This window comes from Portunus trituberculatus, chromosome 50 (assembly GCF_017591435.1).
Source record: "Portunus trituberculatus isolate SZX2019 chromosome 50, ASM1759143v1, whole genome shotgun sequence".
Taxonomy (NCBI): domain Eukaryota; kingdom Metazoa; phylum Arthropoda; class Malacostraca; order Decapoda; family Portunidae; genus Portunus; species Portunus trituberculatus.
The window spans coordinates 19,593,675-19,617,866 of NC_059304.1; the positions used below are offsets into that span (position 1 = coordinate 19,593,675).

Below are 24,192 nucleotides of genomic sequence, written 5' to 3' on the forward strand. Positions count from 1 at the left end.
GCAAGATGTCTGGTAGCTTTTCCATGCAGCAACACTGTCTTTATGTGTTTGAGCCACCTCATGCTTACCAAAGATGGGTATAGCTTTCTTCCATTTCCAGTTTCAACCATTTATATTTCTTCAGCGTTTGTTGTGTAATTCTAATACAGTGCCAAAAAGTTATGAGCGAAAAGATCTTGCAAATGCAAAAAAAATTTCGCTCGCGTGCTTCGCGTGCTCGCATCCTATGAATCTCCTGCTGGTGGCTAAGACTTAATCTAGTAATCTAGTACGTGACGCCCCTCCTCCTCCTCCTCCTACTACTACTACTACTACTACTACTACTACTACTACTACTACTACTACTACTACTACTACTACTACTAGCTGCTGCTGCTGCTGCTGCTGCTGCTGCTGCTACTACTACTACTACTACTACTACTACTACTACTACTACTACTACTACTACTACTACTACTACTACTACTAGACCACAACGTCACTACCAACACCAGCAAACACCAACACCAGCACACATTTAAAGGTCCCGCCAGCACGCATGCGCCGTGTCTTGTACCCGGAGTGGGGAGCCCGGCGCCTGGTGGCCTCCGCTGCGGACATGGCGAGTCTCTCCTTACCTTCCCCTATACCCCTGTGAAGATTTACTTCTCACTCCTCAGGCGGGTAACCTACGTAACTCCAGGTGTTCTCTCAGGACGGAAGGGACACGTATCTACACCCTAGGAATGCTGAAATGTGGCTGAAGACGGTATGTGAATTATGGTTGAATTTTGAAATGTAGCCATTGTTGGACAGAGTGAGTGTGTCAGAGAGGGATGTGTTTGGGAGTCAAGGCGAGACTTAGCCATTCTGAGCCACGCGGAGCTTTATTTTGTACTTTGTATGCACTCCTTATACCTTGCTGGGATAAGGAGTGCTTGGGTGTAGGCGAAGTTTTATGATCTTGTGTTAGACGAGAGATAATAGAAATTTAATTCCTTGAGAGGGAGAGGAGAAGGTGAGGGCGAGTTTTTAGTGGAATCAGTCAGTGGCCGGGTGGTGGTCAGGAGGAGAGGCTGGCAACCCCTCTGCCTCCCGCCTCGTTTGGGCAGTCCTAATCTACCTTTATTACTAGGATATATCTCAGGGTAGCCATGAGGAGAGGTAGCCAAGGTCACGGGCCCGTGTGGCGCGTAGGGAAGGCTGTAATGGAGGTGGCACAGCTGGACCTCCCTGGCTCGTTGCTTCCTGTTCATCCTTCCCAGGGGGTAAGGGTGTATTTAGGGCATGTTCTGTCCCATGTGGTTGAGAGGCACGGGCGTCACAGTACTCAGGGACGTGGGCGGGGGTGACGGATGTTCCTGGCAGGGTTTCAATGTCGGGGAGCGCGGGGTGAAAAATGCGTGTGGGGAAAAAAGGGCTAAATATATGTTGTTAGTGGCGGCGTGTCGTGTTCCGTGGAGGATCACATGATGGGACTATGTTTGAGGTGTTCAGTGTGTGTGTCAGGGGATGTGGTGGTGGTGAGTGCCTGAGTGGTTATTCATAAGGCTGATGTGCTTTGTCTTGGCATGTCATTGGGGTTACATAATGTCTTATTTTCTCCCAGTACCGCCACCCAAGATGGATGCAGCTTTACCATTTCCTGGCTTTCATTTCTAGATGGTAGTATTTTGAAAATACATTCCTTTCATTTTTAGGTGTGATACTAATGTCGAGTCTTGCTATGTGTAAGGTGACACCCGAGTATTAGGACACGCAGTACTGCCCCAGCGAGGACACATTTAATATGGATTGGAATTATTATGGTTATTTTTTTTACATATTCATTCTCCTAATTTTTGTAACTTATGATGTGCTAAAGACAGTTTGTGAAGTGTTTGGACACTTATGACACGTTAGTTCCATCAAGTACATTACAGTGTTTTCATTTCTACTATTTTTGACTCTTGGTCTTTTAATGGACAAATTTACAGAATTTAAAATGCATAACTCCACATAAATTGTGGTTAATTGATTAATTGATCAATTTTGAAACAAAAGGTGAACATTTATTTCAATAATTTAAGTAGGTAGCTTTCCTGTGCTTGATCCTCTCATTCTAATAAGTATCTGGTAATTAGTGGTATGTTATCTTGCACTCTTTTGGAGACAGAGCTGTGAGGGAATAAAAGCTTAGGATGTGAACATTGTTATAAAACCATTGAAGCAAGGTCTGTTGTGTAAAGAGAATAATCCAAGTTAAGGTTTGCTGTGTTATGTAAGACAAAGACGATAACCTGGGAGTGGTGTTGGTAGTAGGATGCACCACCTAAATATGGTGATTAACTTCTGGATGCGCAAAAGTTGTCATGTATACGTCTTTAATGTATAAATCATGTGGTGTATTAGCAATATTTGGTGAGGTAACCCATAACAAGATGTCCATTATCAATAAAGGTATGCATCTAAGTCATCCATGATTACAATGTGTTTACAGATGGTGTTCAAGAGATAGGATGTCGAGCCGGCAGTGGTCACCCTCTCAGCGGCCACCCCTCAACCCTCTGGCGGCCGGGCAACACAGCAACACCATGAAGGGCGGTGATTCTTCCCCTGCTGCGGCGAGGTCCCCAACCGCGGTCCCGCCACAGACCCTTTGTAAGCGGCACAGTCCAGACAACCCAGGCCTTGCTGAGAGTGAGAATGCGCCCCTCTCTTTGCACAACAAGCGGCAGCGCACCAAGAGTGGCTCGGACGTGATCGAGCCCCTAGTGTCGTCATGTCAGGACAGTACCATACCGGCCCCGGACTGCAGCAGTGTCAAGGGGGAGTCTATGCCGTTGTGTGAACATAATATAAGAACTTCTAGGTTAGAGACAGGACAGGAAGCTGCAGCTCCACACACAGAACCCTCTTGTTCCTGTACAAAGAGAGAGAGTTGCAGTAGTAGTAGTAGTGGTGGTAGTAGCAGTAGTAGTAGTAGTAGTAGTGATAGTGTAAATAATCTAGTAAGTGGTGAGAACCTGAGAACTGATGGTACATTGGAGTGCAGAAGTGATGGTGAATTGACGGGACAGAACAGTGTTGCATTGTACCCAGGTCACCAGCCACTAGCTAATGGAAAGGGGAATGGTGGCCTGTCACCACACTGTGCTGCCACCCTGGAATATGTGACCCAGCTGCCTGAGGGGTGTTCTGGAGGGGGAGCTGATCCCTCTGTCCTGGAGCCTTCCAACTTGACCAGTGCCTGTGAGCCAGACGAGGAGTTGGAGGATGACGACAACTACTTGGACTCGTCTGAGGAAGAGTTGGAGGATGAACTCACCTTGACAAACAATGAGGATGAAGAAAGTTGTGGAGAGGGTGAGTACTCCTGTTCTGTTATGTCTTCTTGGCTCACCACATTGAATTTCATTGGATTGACATTACAAGCATGATCTGAAATCCTTTTGCAGTAACTGTGATATCTCACTATTTTGCCTGCTGCTTCTATCCTATTTTTGTAAGGCCTCATCTTTCCCATATAGGTGGTTCACTGTCTGCAGTAAACTATCTCTAATTATCTCCAGTGTCCTTTCTCTGCCTCCTTTTTTAAGTGTCTACTTCACCTTCACTTGATTCACATTCCTATGTTCAGAGCATCTTTTGTGGCACCACCTCCCACATCTTGTAATCAGGATGAACTTGGTATCTTACACAACATCTCAAGTTAACCCTTTATATACCCTTTATATACTGTTCAGACATTTACACCGGTTGAAGAGGTGGTGTGAGAAAAACTTACTATTATATATTAATGATCTTTTATTTTCTTCACCAGAGTATGTAGAACTATTATTGTTTTATGTTTTTATTGTTTCCGACAACAGATGATCAGAGTGTGATCAGTTCAGTGACGGTGGGATCAACCTGCTCCCTGCGGTCGGTGGCCAGTGAAGCGCTGAGCACTATCTGTATCAATGAGCATGGCCTGGCAGCCAATGAGGATGGTGAGAATGATGCTCCCTTTAGTAGGCACAGTATTGTGTTACTCTAACATGCTTCTAGAAATATTGGGTAGCATTTTGCCTTTGGCTAGTTTGTTAGTGATGATTTACTTGCTAATTGTGCTAATGTGTATTTTAAGAATTAGCTGATGTTAAAATAATGTTCTTGTGTTTTGCAGGGTCTTTGTTATATGCAGAAACCCCAGCGCCTTCCCCACTGCCATCCTTCACTCCTAGTCTATTTTCTCATGTACCGCCTTCAATCAATTTTTGCCAGTATAATGAGAAGACTGTAGATCTCCCTGTTATAATTGGAAGGTTGCTCAAGTGGAGATTTACCAATATAACTCCCCTTATTGTAAGAAAAACCATTACCAATTCGGGATTTAAGATAACAAAAAGTAAGTGGTTATTACATGGATGGGACACTTTCATTTCACATAACTTACTTGATTATTGATTATTGAAGTTGATAAATGTAGAGAGAAGGTGGGTTTATAGTGAGTAATCCTGAGTACATATATTTGACCATCACTGATGTACATTTCAGAAACATTGCAGTGGTGTGGCACTTGGGGGAAGCACATGAAATCTCCCTGCTTCAAGTCTGTGAGGGAATTTCAAAAGATCAACCATTTCCCAGGAACTTTTCAGATTGGCCGCAAAGATAAGCTTTGGAAAAACTTTCTGCGACTTCAGACTAAATTTGGGAAGGAAGAGTGAGTAATTTTGTCACAGGTTGTGGAAATATTACTTATATGTCTATATGCTCTCATAAACTTATTCAACTAATTCACCTTAATTTCACTAATGTTCTTCCTTTTTCTCATTTGAACAGGTTCGGTTTCATTCCAAAGACATTTGTTCTCCCAGGAGACATGAAAGCCTTAAAAGCCACCTTTGATAAGGAGGGTGTCAAGAAAAAGTGGATAGTGAAACCTCCAGCCTCAGCCAGAGGAACTGGGATACAGGTCAGCTGACATGAGTGAACATGTGTATAGGGAGTTGTGAGTGTTTAAGACAACAGTACAGGATTTATATGCACAGTGGAGGAGTATCATGGTCACTGAAATGTTACCAGTGCTTAAGACTGCAGTGGTGGTGTTATTCATTGTTCTTCTATTTGAAGTATCTTTACATTGCAGGTTGTCCACAAGTGGCCACAAGTGCCTACTGACACAGCAGTTGTTGTTCAGAGATACATCAGCCGCCCTTACCTCATCAATGATACTAAGTTTGATATGCGCATATATGTTCTTGTCACATCCTTCCATCCATTGAGAATATATCTCTACCAGGATGGACTTGTCAGATTTGCTTCAGGTAATATGACAAAAATTTATTTCAATAGTTTCAAGCTAAAATTTTAGTGAATTGATATTTGTGCTATGTTTACATGTCCAGAGGGAAATGTATAGCAACCAAGAAAGAATATAGGTATATGCTTTGATATACAGTATGTTGATAATGATGCATAAAAATTTGATACAATAGAGGTATGTTAAAGTACCAATGTTGAAGCTTGATGATTTTGCTGTATATTGAATTAATGTGTTGGTGTGTCTTTTTGGTGGTGCAGTCCAGTACAACAATGCATCCACCAGCCTGGCAGACAGATACATGCACCTCACCAACTATAGCGTCAATAAGTCGTCGTCATCATACACTCACAATGCAGATGCTGGCCAGTGTCAGGGCCATAAGTGGACCCTCAAGTCCCTCTGGGGGTACCTCAAGGTCAGTGTCATAGATAAAGGTATTGTACACTTAACCCTCGGCTATCGCACCCAATTGGGGCCGAAATAGCCGCTCCATAGCCGAAAACGCGATAGCCGAATTGATCTTGGCGGGAAGGCGGTTTTGGCCAATGAGTGCTCAGATATTCCATGACGTCATGGCAGGGCATGCAATAGCAGGCATCTGAGGTCGCGATAATCAAATTTTAGCAGCTTTTCATGGGTGCACGATAGCAATAAAACGCGATAGCCGAGGGTTGACTGTATATGATTTGATATTTTGGTTCTCTTGTGATTCTCATTGTCACAGTTGTAGTTAGAGGTACCAATACTGTCTTTTGAGTTTGCTTTCTCATATAAAGGTAAATATAGGAGACCGTTGCCAAGTATAAATAAAAAAAAATAAAATAAGATAAAAGTCACAATACAAAACTCACTCTCTCTCTCTCTCTCTCTCTCTCTCTCTCTCTCTCTCTCCTTTGAAACATTTCTTTTGAACAATTTCAGGCTCAGGATGTGGACACCTCAGCTCTGTGGAGCAGAGTGGCAGACCTTGTGATCAAGACAATCATCAGTGGGGAGCATGACATTGTTGTGCGAACACGGAAAAATGTCCGGTCAAGGTAATGCCCACAGATATATCCTTTTGTGATATAGAGATCTTTGTGACTTTAAGGAGAGTTTATTTATGCACTCTTTAGAGGCACAGTGAGTCTGGAATACTTGAAAGGGTTAAAAAAATTGCTTTAGAATACTTTTGATATAGAGATTAGAAGTTTTCTAATTGTCCTCTTTTGAAGTAATTGGCTGCTGTATTGCTGAACTTGTAGAGTTACCTGTGACTGCAATTTATGTTAGCATCAATGAGTCTTGATCACATTCTGTTCCTGTTTTGGACACGTCAATCATTGGGGACATTTCATTTTACAGGTACTCTTGCCATGAGCTTTTTGGCTTTGATGTGATCATTGATGAGCGGCTGCGACCGTGGCTCCTGGAAGTGAACATTTCCCCCTCCCTGCACTCAGCCTCACCCCTGGACCACTCCGTCAAGGGACCGCTCATTGCTGATCTCCTCAACATGGTGGCCTTCCATGTTCCTGACAAGCTGAGTCAACAACAACAGGTGTGTGTACAAGCCAGGAATTGCATGCTCCCAAACCTTCATCTTCCATACAGTAATTTATGAAGGTGACCAGCTGATAGAGACTTGAAAGAGCCAACTAGAAAATCATGTTGGATGTAATGATGAAAAGTTTACCACCTCATCTTAACAAGTATAATAAAATCACTTATTAACTATATTTAGTTTATTTACTTTTAGGGGATTGTAATAATGATTTTTCTTTGTTTCTTTTGTCTTTAGACTAACCTCTTGGCAGACCTAAACCTTGGCGAGAAGGTGTCTGGGTTGTGTCTAGATCGCAGAATTTACACAAGACTTCTGACACCAGATGAACAGGTGAAGACTTGGAAAGGCAGGGAAAGTACTGAATCAATTGATAGGACACTTGTGATATGTAGAATTAACAACAAATTAATTAGTGTGTTAGTTGTTCTTATGTTTTATTTCCTCAGCTGAAACATGTCACCGTGAATGCTATGGCTAGGAGTGAGTACCTGACAGCTGCCATTGAGAACCTGACTCCCGATGATGTACGGCACATGATAATGGCCGAAGATGAGCTGCATAGGGCTGGCAAGTGAGTAAATAATGCCAGATTACCTTTATTTTCCCTTTTTGTCAACTTTGCTATGATATGAGTTCTTTTTTCTCCCATGTATCTCTTAGCCTTAGGAAGTATATACTATATATTTTTACAGGAGGGAATGAGGTTATTTGTTTATATATTTTTAAATGTTTTATTGCAGGTTCACCCGCATATTTCCAACAGCTGAAACACACCAGTACTTTGGGTTCATGGAGAAGCCTCGGTACTACAACAGACTGATGGATGCCTGGGAGAACAAGTATTCTGGATGCAGAGAGAAAGGTGGGTTGATTGCTGTTTTTTCTTTGATATGCTACATTATGAAATTTAAGCTAGAATTTTTAAGTAAATGTGGTATTGTTTGTATTCTTACAGTGATACATGGTATCATGCTTTGTGTTGCCTGTCCCTTCATGGGTTATTTCAGCCTGATATAGAGGTAGATGGTATTTACACCATATGAAAGCAAATACTGCACTTCACTGTTCATTCACCCTCCAATATATCTGATGGCAATAGTATCTAATCTAGTTTGACATGATGTGGTTAAGAATAATTAGTTTGATAATCTTTCTTTGGCATGTATTTCTCATTTTTTTTTTTTTTCTTTTCTTTTTCCCTCAGCCATTGAAAACATAGAAGCCTTGTGTGCAGAAAAGTTCCACCTCAGGGTACCTCCCACCTTCAAAATGCCAAAGGTAAGGAAACACTATTGTTTTGTATGCTTATAGTCTTTACAAAAGCATGACATGATGTGGTATAATGTGTGCCAGTGAAAGCCATGGTAATGGCCAGGGATTGCTGGACATATGTATAGGTTGTGCCTGATTAGACAAATATTTACTAAGTATACATGAAGTATGTGGAAAGGTGTGGTCTTAGTTCTCACAAATTCCTGAATGAACAGTGCATGAGTGCTCATGGTGATGTTACATTACTGCTTTTCATTTGATTTTGATATATTGAGATATGAGAGCAAGAAGTAATCATTTTACTTACCATCAGTGTGGTTTATTGAGTGAATGTATATGTTCCTTTCCACATAGACCTAAACTGTTCCAGGTCACACCAGATCAAGGCAAAAACACTCCTTTTACTTGAACCCATTGGCCGGGGCTGACTTGGTTGTATCAAACTTATTATTAGAGTTGCATGGGTTAAAATATTTGTTCATGCAGAAATTAGATATGAGTGAGAATGTTATATCATGAAATCCTCAAAACCTTCACTAGACATTGAGTGATATTGTGGGAAAAGTAATCAGAAAACTTTACTCATATGGTAATACTATCAACATTTTAACTTTCTGGACTTATATTCTGATCACTGCATGCTATTTCACTATGTGCTTGTAAGAAAAAAAAAAAAAAAAAAAAAGAATGCTTGAGTTTTTAGCAGACTTGTCTCAATTCCTGATTTTATGGTAGCTCTTGATGGTGTAAAGAGGCTGTGAAAAGATTGAAATGCATACTTCCTGTATATAGATGGAGTTACTGCATACTACTACCTCAATGTAGGCAACTTTTCATGGAGCTGCTCGTGCTCCTGAAAGTTGACAAGTTGATGGCAGATCACTGTTTTGTGGTCACCGAGACCACCACCAACACAGCTGACCTCAAGGTTGTGTTTCAGGTCACTGTCTCAGGCGGCTTCAAGGTCACTCCCAGGTAGGTCAAATGATGATAAGAGAAATGGGTCATGTTGACACCTGAAGCAGAGTTGGTAATTGCTGCATTAGCTAGGAAAGTTGGATTGTGTCAGATGCTGGACTTGGCTGTGAGTGCACAGTGCTGAGTGGGCTCGTTGACCCATTCTTTGGTACGTATGTGGGTAACTGGTTAAATTCTTTGCAAGTCTATTGGCTACATAATATATTCACTCTAAAGACTTGAAAATCTATGTTTGTAAATTTGTATATTTGAAAAAGAAATGTTGAAACTTCATGATGTACCTGTGGAAAACTTGCATACAAAGGGTCTTGATTTAAAAGCTTACTTGGATAGCTTGTTGCTCAGTAAATTGAGGGAGGTAAGGCTGACTAGAGACACTGATTTATTTAGATTACTAGTTTTATTTTTAGTGTGAGAAATTCACTTACATTAAGAGCATATGAATTTGTCGTGTACATTTAACATATTAATTTTTTTGGTGAGCACATTGCATGCATGTTTAATAATTTTGTCTCTTTAATTTTTCTTTTATTTGTACATGGAATATGTTTTCACTGCTGTTAAGTTTTCAGATTAGAGATAAAGGGGCTTTTCTGTAATATAAATGTTATTCTTAGTTGTCTTTAGATCTGTTTGTTTTATTGTACTTATTTATTATTATTATTTATTTGTTTGTTTGTTTATTTATTTATTTATTTATATATTTATATTTATTTTATTTACTTATTTTTTATACTTATATGCTTCAAAGTTGAGATACCACATACTGTGTTGCTTATTAGTCTGTGACTTCCTCTGCATTTATATATGAGTATGACTAAGAACAGGGAAATTCTGCATAGTGTATGAATTTTGGAAAATTTTACATTACAGTATATGCAACTTTCCCGTCAAATAAACAGCACCTTATGTTTGTTCAGAAACTCTCCATCCCTTTGTTGTCTTAAAATATGAAATTCACATAATTTTATCTGGTTGTATGATACCCGGGATAAGGGTTCCTTGAAATATACCAAAATTAGTTAATTGTAATGTGTTCTTTTCAGACTGCCGTTCTCCCCCCAACTGGGGAAGTCTCCACCATCCCTGCCCCCACACCAGCCTCCCCCAAAGCTTCACTCACAGCCACAGAGAGGAAAGAAGAAGGTGTCGTTGTCACGACGCTCCAGGAGGGTGAAGTTGTCAACACACCCGCTGAAGCCAGCTGTAGTGTCTAGCTTCTTCTACTTGCGGGGCATCAGTGCAGGACACACAGTAGCGGAGGAGGAAGAGGAAGAGGAGGAGGAGGAAGAGGAATGTGTGACAGATACAGAGATGAGAATGGAAATGTGTGTTGCACCTGAGAGTGAGGCATCCCTTCTTGCAAAGGACAAGAAGGAAACTGTGGAACAGATTGAACTCTTGTCAATATGTGATGAAAAGTAAGTGACTCGTCAGGCAAAGACAAGCACATTTTACTGTGAGCTTCTGAAATTCTTGTATACTGCCCACAGGTTAAAGTGATAGTTAAATTTTGAAACATTTATAATATTTATTGTGAAATAAAACAGAGATCACATTTTTCTCGTAAGAAAGTTTTTTTCACCTTGCTTGATCTAGTTAATGATTTTTTAATTGTGTTACCAAATTATGTGACTGTTATTGTGATGTAAGATGTAATTTTTCAAGTGAGGTTATAATTTCAGTTTCTGAAGTTAGTTTATTTTTCTTTTATTTATTAATTAATTTTTTATATTTCATTTTATCTATTAATTTATTTATTTTTCAGAATGGGAAGCATTACTTGTTTTGCATGAGATTGTAAAATTGTCAAAATGTGATGTAACAGTCCAAGAATTTATCACTAATAACATTATGAATGTTTTCTTTTCTTTATTTATTTTTGTTATATAATGAATTTGTACTGGTAGTCTTATTGTAATTTTATAATGGCTGGGTATGTATACATTATTTCTATGATAGGGACTTTAATTTGTGTACGTGTATAGTATTTATGTATATTTGTATACACATTTTCTGTTACTAAGATTATTTATAAAGCTTAGATGTAGCCATTCTTTCCCCTAAAAGTCTGCTGCCCTTGTTCAATTGATAAAAGTTAAAACCAAATTTTTTAAAGGAATTTTGATTTGCTACTTTTTATTGTTTTATTATTAAGATAAATTTGAGTGATATTTCTACAGGAAGTTTAGGTTTAATTTTTATTTTATTTTATTATGAATTGGTTGCAAACACAAGGCACACTGCATGGCACTGGCAGCTGCTGTTAGCTGGAGAACATGGCTACAGCGTAGGGTGTGAAGAGATACTCAGGGACTCTGGCTTGACATAAGGTAGAATATGTGATAAGTCATACATTATGTCAGTGCAAGCAGGAAGAAATGAGACCATAGAAATATTCCTCACCTAAAGGAATGCTCAACTAGTGATGTATTATATAAATACCCACAGGTATTTATTGCCAGTAGGATACTTTTTACACTTTGGTACATCCTACTAAACTACATTCCCATCAAGTGTGTGTAGCTCTCCTCCGGGATAGAGGATCTCATGCTAAGCACACAACATTCCAAGTGCCAGATGATTCTAAAGGAATTGTAAAAGGATTATTATTGACGTGGGAAACAATTTAAGTTACTTCAAAATGTACAAAAGAGTTCTTATAAAAAGTGCCTTTTTAGTTGTGTATAAATTGCCTCTATTCTTAGTAGTTTTTCAAACTATAGGATGTATGTGCCACGTGAGATATGCCTTATAGTGGTTATGATAGGACTTATGTTAACCCATCTTACATAATGCTGACACTAGCTTCTGTTGGCATAACTAGGAGTGTTATGCCATGGCTGTCTGTGTAAAATTATAGGAATTCTTTATCACTGCTATTCCCTCAGGGTACTCTGATAAGTAATCCATGGGCTGTATACCAGATGGGTGAGCAGACTTCTAATGATCCAATGTTTTTGTATTCTTAGTTTTATGGGACTAATTAACAAAACCTCGGTATCTGAGCATTATTCATTAAATGGGATTGCCTTCAAAGTAACTAAGGTTGACCTCAAAATGCATCTATTCATTGTAACTTTTTTTTTTACTTATGCCTTTACTTTCTCAGACACTTACATCAGTACATATATTCTTGACTGTCTTGACTTGTACCATCTCAACTTGACATCTGTGAAGGACTATAGACTTGAGGATTGCTTAGCTGTCAACCTCTTCAATGCTCCACCTTAGAGGTAAGATGGTACATTCACTGGTTAGTGCCATGGTGAATGGATAGGGTTGCATGTGATTTGCTAAATTTTTGCTTGTACTTCTTAATGCCAGGGAAAGATTTTGGTATGGAGGGAAAACCACAGTTTGTTTACTGTCACATCAGGTTTAAGTTGATTTGAAGGATGTAAAAAATTGAATCGTTAAATGTTGAGAGACGATTTGTATGTATACTTACGGGATACTACAAATTTAACTTGATTATGTACATTAATTCAGAGCAACAATGGTCCATTATTCTTAGTTCAAAATGCTTGACCTTTGATGCTTCAGTATCATCCCCCTACACAATGTTATTCTTTTACCGTGGGAGACCTCATTCCCTGATGGTAATGGAGAAAGTGCATGAGGAAATTTGAGGAATTAACACTTGTTGGTAATAAAGGATTAAAGATGAATAATTTGGGAACTACTACTTCATAGGTTTTACAGTTAATATGTTGTCATATACACCAGTGTTGTCCAAATATTTTCATCTATGGTATCCTTTACTACCACTACATTATGTACCCCTCTCCTGCCCACTGTAGCTGATAATGGTAATGCAAACATATAAAATCTGAAAACATTGCACAATAAGAGTGCTGGTGAATTAATTCAAATTCATTACACTGAAATAAAAGGGTAATTCAAGAACAAAATGCATGACAAGAAACATACACACCCAACAGAAGCTTCCTGTCTATGAAGGCAAAGAGAGTGGGAAAGGAGGAGCAAGTACATATCCAGGAAGGAAATGTACCTTATGTGTATGAGAGCAGTGCTGCTGACTGCTTGGAACCACTCACTGTTGCTCAGTCTTGTCTTTGGCATCAAATTGAGTGTGTGTTTCTTTAAAATAACATAGACTTACCAATATAGTTATCATTAACAGCAGCAATGGAACGGTGTTGGTAAGCTTGTATGTTATTTATAAAAAAAGACATGCACACTTCGATGCTTAAACCAAAACTGAGCAATAGGGATTGGCTCCCAGCAGTCACCAGCACTGTTTTCGTTTGTCTTTTCCAGGTATCCATCCTTTCTCTTCTGCTACCTTTGCCTTCAAAGATGTGGGAAGTTTCTGCTGTGTGTGTGTGTGTTCCTCATCTTTTTATATACCCTTACTATCTATGTTATATACCCCAAGGAATACATGGACCCCAGTTTGGGCAACAATGATATTCACCATAAACTTTCATTACTCCTTAAAGCCCATCAAGCTCCACAGTGCTTTTATCACTTCTCCACTTTATCATGAGGATATTTTATAGGAAAACAAAAAAAAATTTGTAAAAAAAAATGTTTAATAACTAAGTCCTTAAATAATTTATTTCACAGGTGAGTGTATAATAGGAGTTCCATATAAATCTGTCTTGAAGGGGAAGATCATATCAGTCCACTATGAGCCACTGAAAAAGAAAAAAATCAGTGTAAGAAGCAATAGTTGGCATTGTTCTAACTTTCCCTCCCTTGCTCATCTCATAGAATTGGACATCAGACTACAAAGTATATAGTTATAGATACAATAAAGCAAAGTAAAGATTAAATGTAACAAGAGGCATTGGTTCTTGAAGCCTCAGCAAGTGGTGGGCTGGGGATGCTCTCTCTCTCTCTCTCTCTATGACAGCTAAAGTGCTTTCAGTAATTTATATTTAACAAAATGAAACTTCACATACAACAAGACTCACTGAGTTAGTAGTGATGAAATCATTACAATCAAAATGTACTTGAAATGTGCCAGAAAGAAAATATAATTCATGGTATTCTTAAATCTTTAAAATTCTTATTAAAGATAACAAACCACTGAAAGGTGACAAATACTTACACAATGATGTTGTTGATGGGAATGTGAATCAATTTGACAAAGAATCCAATGAAGCCCATGATAGCAAAGCCAATAGCAGTGGCCATGGAGATCTTCTGGAACTCCTTGCGGTCTGGCTTAGTGCAACGCTTCACCAGCCGCATTGAGTCCTTGGCAAATTGCCGAGCCGGCTCTACTAGCATCATAACCTGGTCCATGGTGCTGCAATACGTTTCTTTTAGTAAACATTACACTTATCTACACATAATGAATTATTCAACAATTACATTTTAACATTTCATAAAGCATAATTCAATAATCTTTTGATTCTTAAGTTGCAAACATTACAAGCATAAATAATACTAATGTTAATTTACCTCACACCATTTTACATTTATGCTAACTCTCCATAAAAGCAATTCTTGGTAGACTTTACTTAAGTCTGCCATTATCCTCTTAAATACATTACACACACACACACACATATATATATATATATATATATATATATATATATATATATATATATATATATATATATATATATATATTAAGGTTATAAAGGTTAAATCAACTACATAATAAACCTGGCAACCATGTCAACACACTGCAAGATAAAAACAACACGTCAATGTGAGAAATGCTATCACTAACGTGATATACTCATCACACATCAGGTGAAAATTTACAGGGTCACTTATGACACTGTCCTAATATACGGGTCCCTCCAGCCCTCCTTGTTTCCCAGCTTCCCCTTTGTAGCTCTTTCACGCAGCTGAATTGACATCACATATATGAAGCCATGCTATTGATCAACAATACACACATTGTCTCCGACTCTCTCTCTCACAATGACTCACACTGTACCCACACATGCTCATACCACTCTGGTGAATGAAGCCATCCATGCTCATTGCTTATCCCTCGTTAGGTTGCGCTGTGAGCTATGACTTCACTACTTGATTGGTCGCTGGTTTATTTATTGGTCTCACAATTTGACTCCATTAGTTATTCGTTTATTTCTTTTTCTTATTCTTCTGTGGCCAGGCAAATATAATTTCCTCCATTCATTATCTCTCTCTTTTCCTTGTTGGCTGATAGCGTGAACAAATAATTAATAGAAAGTGGTATGAAAAGGGAAGAATAAGAGGATGGAATTGGAAAATAAATAAATCACTAAAACAGAATAGAATGGAGGAATATACAAAAAAAAAAAATAATAATAATAATTAACTAACTACCAAACACATTCCTATGCAATACAAGGACCCCAACACTAAGGCCACCGCATCACCACCACCACCATTCCCAGAACCTCGTCCGATATCCCCTCAACACCACAACAAAACACTCCCTCTCCTTTAAAACAGAACACCTTGCCGCACAGTAACCACTCCACTATTTCAGGCCTCAAGAGAAGGCTCCGACTCACAAATAAAAGGCACTACTCACCAATGGACAAACAAAAGGTATACCGTACTCTGGCTTTGCTTAGAACATTAACTCTACATAATATACACATTACTGGATATCCTTCCCTTATTTCAAGCCAGCAAGAAAAGGCTAAACCATCTCGGGGGGTTACATTAGAAATTAATAAGATACCAATGAAGACAAAAATGTACCCTCGTAATTTTTGTTTTTTGCCTATTTCAACTCCATATTACGCTGCTATCCATATCATATTATTAGAGCTACTCCATCACCTTCCTATATTCCAGGCCAGATGGAAAGGATTCACATCTCACCTGTGTTATGCGAGGGTGGTGTTGCCAAGAGACGAGTAGGAGCAGCTGTACTGGTGAGTGAAGCAAGCTGGGAGAGAGGGCAATCTGGCAGCTCCCTGACGTCACTTCCTCCACGTCAGGGTGAGGGGGCTGCCACGCTCCACACGTCACCCCTTCCTGTCATCTTCTACCTGTCTCATTACCTTTCCAAAAGTGCCAATAATAATACGATTTTTTTATTAACTTAATTTTTATATGTTTGTATTGATGAATGGTGATTTGGTTATTTTTCAACCATTTTCGTATCCCCTATCTATAACTGTTTCGGACTGTTTCTTTTTAATCTATCTTAGTGATAATAATGTATGTTATAATAACTGAATATTATTGAAAAATGCGGACTACACGATAGTTAACGGATAATGGTTTACTAATAAGTTCGTGTCCCCTGTACCACCATCGCTATTCACTATAATCCATGGTACAATAACTTTTTGATCGTTATTGTACCATGCTATAATCATCATCCACTATGAATGATCTCCATCCATGAGAGGCTTGTCCACATTTCTCTATAATATATATATATATATATATATATATATATATATATATATATATATATATATATATATATATCCAGAAAGAGAGAGAGAGAGAGAGAGAGAGAGAGAGAGAGAGAGAGAGAGAGAGAGAGAGAGAGAGAGAGAGAGAGAGAGAGAGAGATAATTACTTTCTTGTAGTAATATATTTACAACAAAGGAAGACGTCGGGTCATGACAATTTTCTCAAAATAATGAGGGACAGGGACAAACACACACACACACACACACACACACACAGAGAGAGAGAGAGAGAGAGAGAGAGAGAGAGAGAGAGAGAGAGAGAGAGAGAGAGAGAGAGAGAGAGAGAGAGAGAGTACCTCATAGCTATACAAACAGGTGAATACAGTGACAAACTTTATATAAAAACATTTATTATTGTTCATTAATGTCTTATTTGATGATGTAGCCAACTTTCATCTTTTCCACATGTCTGATATTTTCTGGCAAGCAGCTGTTGGTTGTGTCTAGCAGAGCCTTGACTCCTGAGAAGAAAGAGTCACTGCAAGGGATGAGGTGGACATGCACACTATCAGCCCACTCCCCACTCTCCTCATCATCACCCTCCTTCTCCACATACAACAGTTTCACTCCAAACACGGCCTGCAGCTTCATCTCAGTCTGGCCACTTCTTCGGGTGCGCTTGGCTGCCACACCTCCCTCAGGTAAGTTCTCCTTACACTGATTCTCCTTCTGATTCCCTCCTGTGTGAAACAAATTTAAATCCTCCTCACAAATCAAAAGTTTCTGGTTGGTGTTCATTGTCACCATGTACAAGTACCTCCTTGGCACTGTTGGAAGCTGAAGAACAAGTCTACAGTTTACACCAAAATTATCTTTATCAATATTTTGAAACAACATCAGCATTATTGCACTGATGTCTGTATTGTGCACTATATCTCCCTCCTCCCTTCTCCACACCAGATTATGAGTCCACATTTTCACTGACTGATGCTGGTGCACACCAAGGGAAGTGTTACACTTGGCACAGTTTATTTCTGGGCCACAGGTGGATACGGTATGTTTCATGTACTCCATTACACTGGGGTGAAGCAGGAAAAATAATTCTGTGTAGAAACAATCATCTTCTTCAGGCTGAAGACAGGCTGGTTTCAGTTTCTCTCCATCTTCCTTGTGTATGTGGCAAAACCAATCTTCTGAGGCCTGTTCCCAGTCCACAGAGGGCAGGGGCAGCACTCTCTGGAATCTTATACATTCAAACACTCGTTGTTTGCACTGCTTGCAATGGCCCTGCAACTCAGTATTACAAAGAGTGCTAGACAATGGAACCACTGATTGCAAGTCAGAATCATTCTTAAGATCAGAAGCTAAGGTACTTATCAGGGATGTCCATTCATCAAGCTGTACTCTGACAGTGACCACTTGTCCTTCTTGGCTGACTGACCTCACCACATCTGGCTTCAAACTTGTTCCTCTTGGCAGGTTCAAGCACACCTCCTGGTCAGATTGCAATTGCACCACACATTTAGACTTCTCAACATGGACATCTCGACAAGACTCAGAGTGTTCAGGTAGTGTTATGTAGATATTGCCTACATGAATGTTGGGCAATACTTCCATTAGTACCTGAAGCATCTTCAGTGTGTTGCTTGACCTGGAAAATTAACAAAAAAATATATATAAGTAAATAAAACTAGAAATGAATGAATAAACATGACCATAATTGCATGATATGTTTGATCAGCCTTTTCACAGCAAAGTCCCCCCCATACTCACACATATCTGAGATAGCAAGCATGATATCCTGATAAGTGTTACATACAATTAATGGGTTTGACTTGCAATTGATTGGAATACTATGGGTAAAGACAAATTTTCTTTATATTGACAATTTATCTGATCTTATTTATTTAATAATTAATCAATTAAGTACATGGCTTCATACCACCAAACCATATATGCATATATAGACACTAGTTGTCTCTATTTCAATGGTGTGACATTATTTTTCAGTCAGTTCAATCTCTACTGAGTAAATTAGAGTCCTGTCTTGATGTGCATTGTACTGTGTCTTTGTGTTCACCGGCTGGTAATAGCAAGTCAGCAACTCTCCCATCCTAGATTTACAGCTGTCACGTGGCTTGTGGCAGCATGTAAATATTTCATCGTCAGCAGTACTCCTTGTCTCCCATTCTTTTGAAACCATTTATAACCAAATTGTTGGAGAAATAACTATGGTATGGACGAAATGTCCTCAGAAGTGACTTCATGGTGTGGCGAATTGACAAAACTCCAGTTACAATAGTTTCTTATCTTGATGACTTTCCATGACAGAGAGAGAGAGAGAGAGAGAGAGAGAGAGAGAGAGAGAGAGAGAGAGAGAGAGAGAGAGAGAGAGGACATTTATAATTCAATCTGCAGACATTTGACTTCTCTGCATCATCTACTGACTACCTTATAGACATTACTCAACAATAGTGACACCAAATAAAGTTGACGAGGGCTTGACATGGTCACTCCTACACAAGATGTGTATATTTGGCCCCACCGAACAGCAGTGAACAGTACCACTCAGCCAGTCAGTAATGCTTACCTTCACCAAATCACCACCAGCAGAGGTGTTTTGGTCCACGGTGTTCGGCAGAGTTCGTTTGCTTCTCAAAATATATCTTACATATGTAACATGTATAAACAAGTACTACATAAAAAATATTGTAGAATTTATTAGTTTATTTTACTCAAAATTATAGCTTGTCATTTGTTATGATAAGTTTCATTAAAGGAATTATTAGAAAACATATTGAAGTTGAAGTCGAAGCATCATTGACAACACGGACGCTTTGTTTTTATTCTCGTCGGTGGTAGTGGTATATTTCCTGTCCTCTATTTGACGGTGTTTCCAGGTATTTAGGAAGCTGTCATGCTGTAATTCCCCTCGTTGGTGGTGTATATTAACTGAAACTACCGGCATCTACAGTTGTGAGATCTTATGCATAAGATAACGATAATTTCTGATGTCAGTGAGGAGGTAATCGTGTGGGGACTGGGGACGGTGCTTATCCTGCCTTGAAGTTCTTTATGACAGAATTAACTGTTATCTATAATTAGATTAAGGCAAACCTCTCTTGTCCCCAGGATGGCTGTGGTGGAGGTTGTAGAGGCGATGGCTGGCAGGTTCCGTGGTTGCTTGGTGGGAGCCCTCATGGGGGACTGTCTGGGGGCACCATTCGAGGCAGAACCAAGAGCCTCACCGTCTGTGCTTAACTCGTACTTCAGGAGACTCAATGACCCAGACCTTAAAGGTGAGCCTTACATTTTCAGAAATAAGTGGTGTGTCAGGTCAGATAGTAATGAATATGAAATCATCTGTCTTGATTATCTCTCTGACCCCTCTTTGCTGTTTAATGCCATGTGATATCTGTACCATGTTTTTAGCTTTGCCTAAGAAAAGTAATGTTTTATGATTATCTCCAGTACCATACAAACAATACACTGATGACACAGCAATGATGAGATGTGTGGCCCTTTCTCTTATTGAGGAGAAGGGGTATGTTGCTCAAGACATGGCCAAACGGTGAGTTGATATGCAATTACTTGTATGTTTCTTTGCTTACAATGGCACATCCTTTGATTTATAGTTAGCACTTTTGCTAAAAATTCTAGGTGTTTTTTTTTTTTTTTTTTTTTTTTGCTAAAAAGAGTTGTCTGTGTTGAAACCACATGCTTTTCTGACAATCTTTATATCCCTCAGCCACTGCAGACAACACTCATTATGTGATGTAGAACTTTGTTTACAATTGAAGAGGAATAATGGAAATTGACCTTATAGTGGGTGTAATTATTGGGTCTCTCTGTTTCAGGTTTGTGAAAGAGTTCTATGCTGAACCAAGGCGTGGTATGGTAGCAATGTTGTTGATGTGTTTGCTGCTCTGCGGGCCAGCAAGTTCAGGGATGTGTATGCTCCTGCTGCAATGCAGTTTAATGGTCGTGGCTCTTATGGAAATGGAGGTAAGGAGATATATATATATATATATATATATATATATATATATATATATATATATATATATATATATATATATATATATATATTTATTTATTTATTTATTTATTTATTTATTCAAGCTCATACGTAATTAGCTTATGTACACCTGCAAGATGTTGATGGAATTTTTTTAGTGTACTAAATCACAATCAGAACATGGGCATAAAGTCACCTCTTTTTCTGTCCTGGTGATTCCATCCTGTTGGATGAGTCGTTGACTCATGGCGGGGACAAGGTAGGTTATCAAACAGACCTGAATTTCTTTGTAGCAGAGGTGCAGTAAAAAAACATGGGTGTTGGCTGCCTATTGGTCTGTAATCCTTTTTTTTTTTTTTTACTAACATAGGAGAGTAGAATCACTTATCATTGTACTCTTCTTTTGTGAAAATTAACAACAAACTTCCTTGCAGGTGCTATGCGTGCTGCTCCCATTACCCTTTTCTGCCACAACTCCACAGAGCAGGAGCTGGTGGAGACAGCCAAGGACATGGCACTCCTTACACATGCCAACAGGCTGGGCTACAATGGAACAGTACTTCAGGTGACTCTCAAAGTGACATACTCTTTGCTTAATTTTTTGTCACAAAACAAAAATATGTTCAGTTGAAGAATATATATATATATATATATATATATATATATATATATATATATATATATATATATATATATATATATATATATATATATATATATATATATATCTCTATCTCTCTATATATATATATATATATATATATATATATATATATATATATATATATATATATATATATATATATATATATATATATATATATATATATATATATATATATATATATATATATATATATATATATGCAATCCTTTCTTTAAAAATTTCTGAACTGTCCCTGTCCATCACACATTGTTGTCTTCCCCAGTTTCATTACTTTCATCCACACTTCTTTCCTTTCATCCAAAAATACATCTTTAAAGTTCTTGAAAAGCTCATTAGTGCATATTTGTACAGGGTGTTCGGAAAGTCACTGTGCACTTACATATTTATTAACATACATGTTTCAATATAGATTACAGGAGGTAAATATGAATGACATCTATAAATTATGTTGAAAGTGACCCCCCTTAGCATCAATACAGGCTTGGACCCTTCTTATTTTGTTTCTAAACACTGCTATCAGTTGTTCGCTTGAAATAGACTGAATGAATGGTGTTATTGCTGCTTGCAAGTCATCCAGTGTGCGCGGACGATATCGATACACTGCAGATTTTGCTGCTCCTTATAGATAAAAGTCTGGTGGATTCAGATCTGGTGAATGTCGGGGCCACACGTCTTTCGAAATAATGCGGTCTCCAAAGAATTCCTTTAATAAATGCATAGATCTGCCAGATGTGTGGGCAGTAGCACCATCCTGTTGAAACCATTAGTAATTGATTTCATCACTTGTCATCTGACCAATGAAGGCGTGAAGAATATCCGAACAATAGCGCTCGCTGTTTATTGTGTTCATATAGAAAATAGGGCCAACAATTCTAAAATTATTAGAAAGGTGCACAGTGACTTTCCGAACACCCTGTATCTCCATAATATGATTACTTTTGCTTTATAATATGCTTCCCTTTCATATTTAATGAACACCATGGCAAGAGGATCTTAACACATCCTTACTTTACAGTGCCTGGCAGTGCGTGAGGCTCTACTAACTCCAAAGAATGAGCTGAATTGTGTGAAATATGTAGAGAATCTTATAGAAAAAATGAAAAAAGTGGAGAAGCCTGGAAAGGATGAGTAAGTGATATGGTCAGCATTTTGTATGTAGGTGACTTTTTAGTGGTCTGTAGCAAAAAATGGGTACATTTTGTAATGAAATAACTGTTAAATATACCATAATTTCCCAACTTGATCTTCAAACATTCCTTACAGTATCCTGGATGAAGGAGAAGAACCCTTTGTGTATGTCAAGAAACTGAAAAGGGTGTTGGGGCTCCTGGAATGCAAGGACTCTGTTGATGCTGAGCAGGTAGAAGAGGAACTGGGAGTGGACATTTCTGCCCACAAGTCTGTGGCAACTGCCATCTATTCCTTTGTGAGAGCCTCTTGTCCCATCCCCAAGATTGAGGTATGCAGGCTTCTTTTTTTTGTTTAATCATATATCCTTGGAAAGTGCAAAAAACCTGTTTCCTTAAAGACAATTTTAGAGATTGGATGTAAAATGTGTTTTAAATGTGATGACGTGTGCATAACAACAGTAAATTGAAAGATTATAGAAACAGTAAAGCAGCTAAAACTTGAGGAAGTAAACTTTGTAAATTTCTTTTTAGACTGAAAATGAGTTCCAGAGAACCCTGCACTATGCTGTCAGCCTGGGAGGAGACACAGACACTATAGCATCTATGGCTGGAAGCATTGCAGGTAAGCGATGTACCAACTTTGTTGTACATTTTATTAAAATAAATTTTTACTTTAATATTTGCCACTGCATAAGATGGTGGCACCCATCCCTCACCACAATGTTCATGGTATACTTAGCATGTGCTATCAGATGCTGGTAGGACACCATATCCTGATAAAGAGTGGCAGAAGACCTTGGCTGCCATGTCATAACACTTTTCCTGTATTATTTTCTGGATTTATGGACCTCTCAAGGTAAAGGGAACTGTTACCTTTATTGACACTGGTATCTGCACAGGAAGTATAATTCTATATGAAGGCAGAACCTGGGATTAGAAATATCTACAAACTAAGGTGGGTTGTGGGTGAAGATAAGGTGGATGTTTGAGTATGCCATTCCATTCACTACTACTCAATTTTAACAATGTTTCAGGTGCTTACTATGGAATGGAGAAAGTTCCAAAGAATCTTGAGAGACACTGTGAAGCTCTGGCAGATGCTATAGAACAGGCTGACCAGCTTCACAATCTGGTTAAGGTCAGAACAAGTACATCTTGATGCATGCATATAAAGATATGAGACTATGTATAGATAAGTAAGTAGTTTGAATTTTCTGATTATTATTTTCAATATTTTGTAAGAAAAATTCTGATACACGTTTAAATTTATCATCAGTATTTTGTAAGAAAAATTTTGATACACTAAATACTGTTATTGTGGTTGATAATAATGTCATTCTTGCACTAAATACTGTTATTATGGTTGATAATAGTGTCATTCTTGCACTAAATACTCTTATTGTAGTTGACGGGAGTGTCATTCTTGGCACTAAATACTGTTATTGTGGTTGATAATAGTCTTTCTTGTACTAAATACTCTTATTGTAGTTGAAGGTAGTGTCATTCTTGGCACGATTATTGTACTTGACTGTTGTGTCGCTTGGCTAGCAGCTGTACATGAGCTTTGTTACCAATAGTGCAGTGTGTCCTTGACTACAAAGTTTGGTTCCATATCAAATATTCATAATTGTACTTGAGAATTGGAATTGGATCCACTATCATATTTAATGATTATTGCAACTGATATTAAAGTTATGTAATTAAAGATATATGTACATTTGTTTTAAAGATTCAAATCAGTTATAATTGTTCTGTTCTGTTAGAGTGAAGAGTTCATGCACCCTTCTAGTAACTTTTATTAGAGGTCCATGTACCTTCCCCTCAGGATAATAAATTGTATATTTGACTGTTTCAAGACTGAAAGTATTAAAGTATTTGCTATATTTTAAACTGGTGCTCTTTTGTAATACAAAACCTGTGACGTGAATCATCAGTTAAATATATTTTAAACTGGCGCTCT

The 24,192-nt window shown here is 38.4% G+C and overlaps 3 protein-coding genes across 7 annotated transcripts; 2 read left to right on the plus strand and 1 right to left on the minus strand.

Moving 5' to 3' along the window:
• Positions 1–560: 560 nt before the first annotated feature.
• On the plus strand, positions 561–11,745 carry LOC123499602 (tubulin polyglutamylase TTLL4-like). Of its 5 annotated transcripts, none has more exons than XM_045247868.1 (16): positions 561–748; positions 2,459–3,324; positions 3,831–3,950; positions 4,127–4,348; positions 4,498–4,666; positions 4,786–4,918; positions 5,093–5,270; positions 5,527–5,684; positions 6,191–6,306; positions 6,614–6,809; positions 7,050–7,145; positions 7,262–7,386; positions 7,556–7,677; positions 8,020–8,093; positions 9,028–9,062; positions 10,112–11,745. In XM_045247868.1, the coding sequence occupies exons 2-16, from the start codon at positions 2,478–2,480 to the stop codon at positions 10,488–10,490; spliced, it is 2,970 nt and encodes a 989-aa protein (XP_045103803.1). In that variant the 5' UTR covers positions 561–748; positions 2,459–2,477; the 3' UTR covers positions 10,491–11,745. The 5 variants fall into 5 exon arrangements, with proteins under 5 accessions (XP_045103803.1, XP_045103806.1, XP_045103804.1 ...); XM_045247869.1 differs by lacking the exon at positions 561–748 and adding an exon at positions 1,018–1,247; XM_045247870.1 differs by lacking the exon at positions 561–748 and adding an exon at positions 1,368–1,502.
• Positions 11,746–16,810: 5,065 nt separating this feature from the next.
• Positions 16,811–19,066, minus strand: LOC123499987 (E3 ubiquitin-protein ligase E3D-like). Its single transcript, XM_045248546.1, has 2 exons — positions 19,008–19,066; positions 16,811–18,068 (listed from the first exon to the last, which is right to left on the minus strand). Exon 2 carries the CDS (start codon positions 18,047–18,049, stop codon positions 16,847–16,849), a length of 1,203 nt encoding a protein of 400 aa, XP_045104481.1. The 5' UTR covers positions 18,050–18,068; positions 19,008–19,066; the 3' UTR covers positions 16,811–16,846.
• Positions 19,067–19,261: 195 nt separating this feature from the next.
• LOC123499495 (ADP-ribose glycohydrolase ARH3-like) lies at positions 19,262–24,187 on the plus strand. The gene is given in 10 exon segments (XM_045247524.1): positions 19,262–19,442; positions 19,550–19,716; positions 19,889–19,988; positions 20,275–20,306; positions 20,309–20,422; positions 20,870–21,000; positions 22,118–22,230; positions 22,366–22,561; positions 22,764–22,854; positions 23,267–24,187. Coding segments are annotated over 10 exon segments (1,083 nt in total). The 5' UTR covers positions 19,262–19,428; the 3' UTR covers positions 23,392–24,187.
• The last annotated feature ends 5 nt before the right edge of the window (positions 24,188–24,192 follow it).

Bases quoted from the DNA above. Each gene is read 5' to 3' on its own strand.
- LOC123499602 (XM_045247868.1), top strand. From the start codon at position 2,478: ATGTCGAGCCGGCAGTGGTCACCCTCTCAGCGGCCACCCCTCAACCCT. The intron at 5,685-6,190 runs GTCAGTGTCATA...GAACAATTTCAG, and splicing joins CCCTCTGGGGGTACCTCAAG to GCTCAGGATGTGGACACCTC. The intron at 7,387-7,555 runs GTGAGTAAATAA...GTTTTATTGCAG, and splicing joins GAGCTGCATAGGGCTGGCAA to GTTCACCCGCATATTTCCAA.
- LOC123499987 (XM_045248546.1), bottom strand. From the start codon at position 18,049: ATGCTTCAGGTACTAATGGAAGTATTGCCCAACATTCATGTAGGCAAT.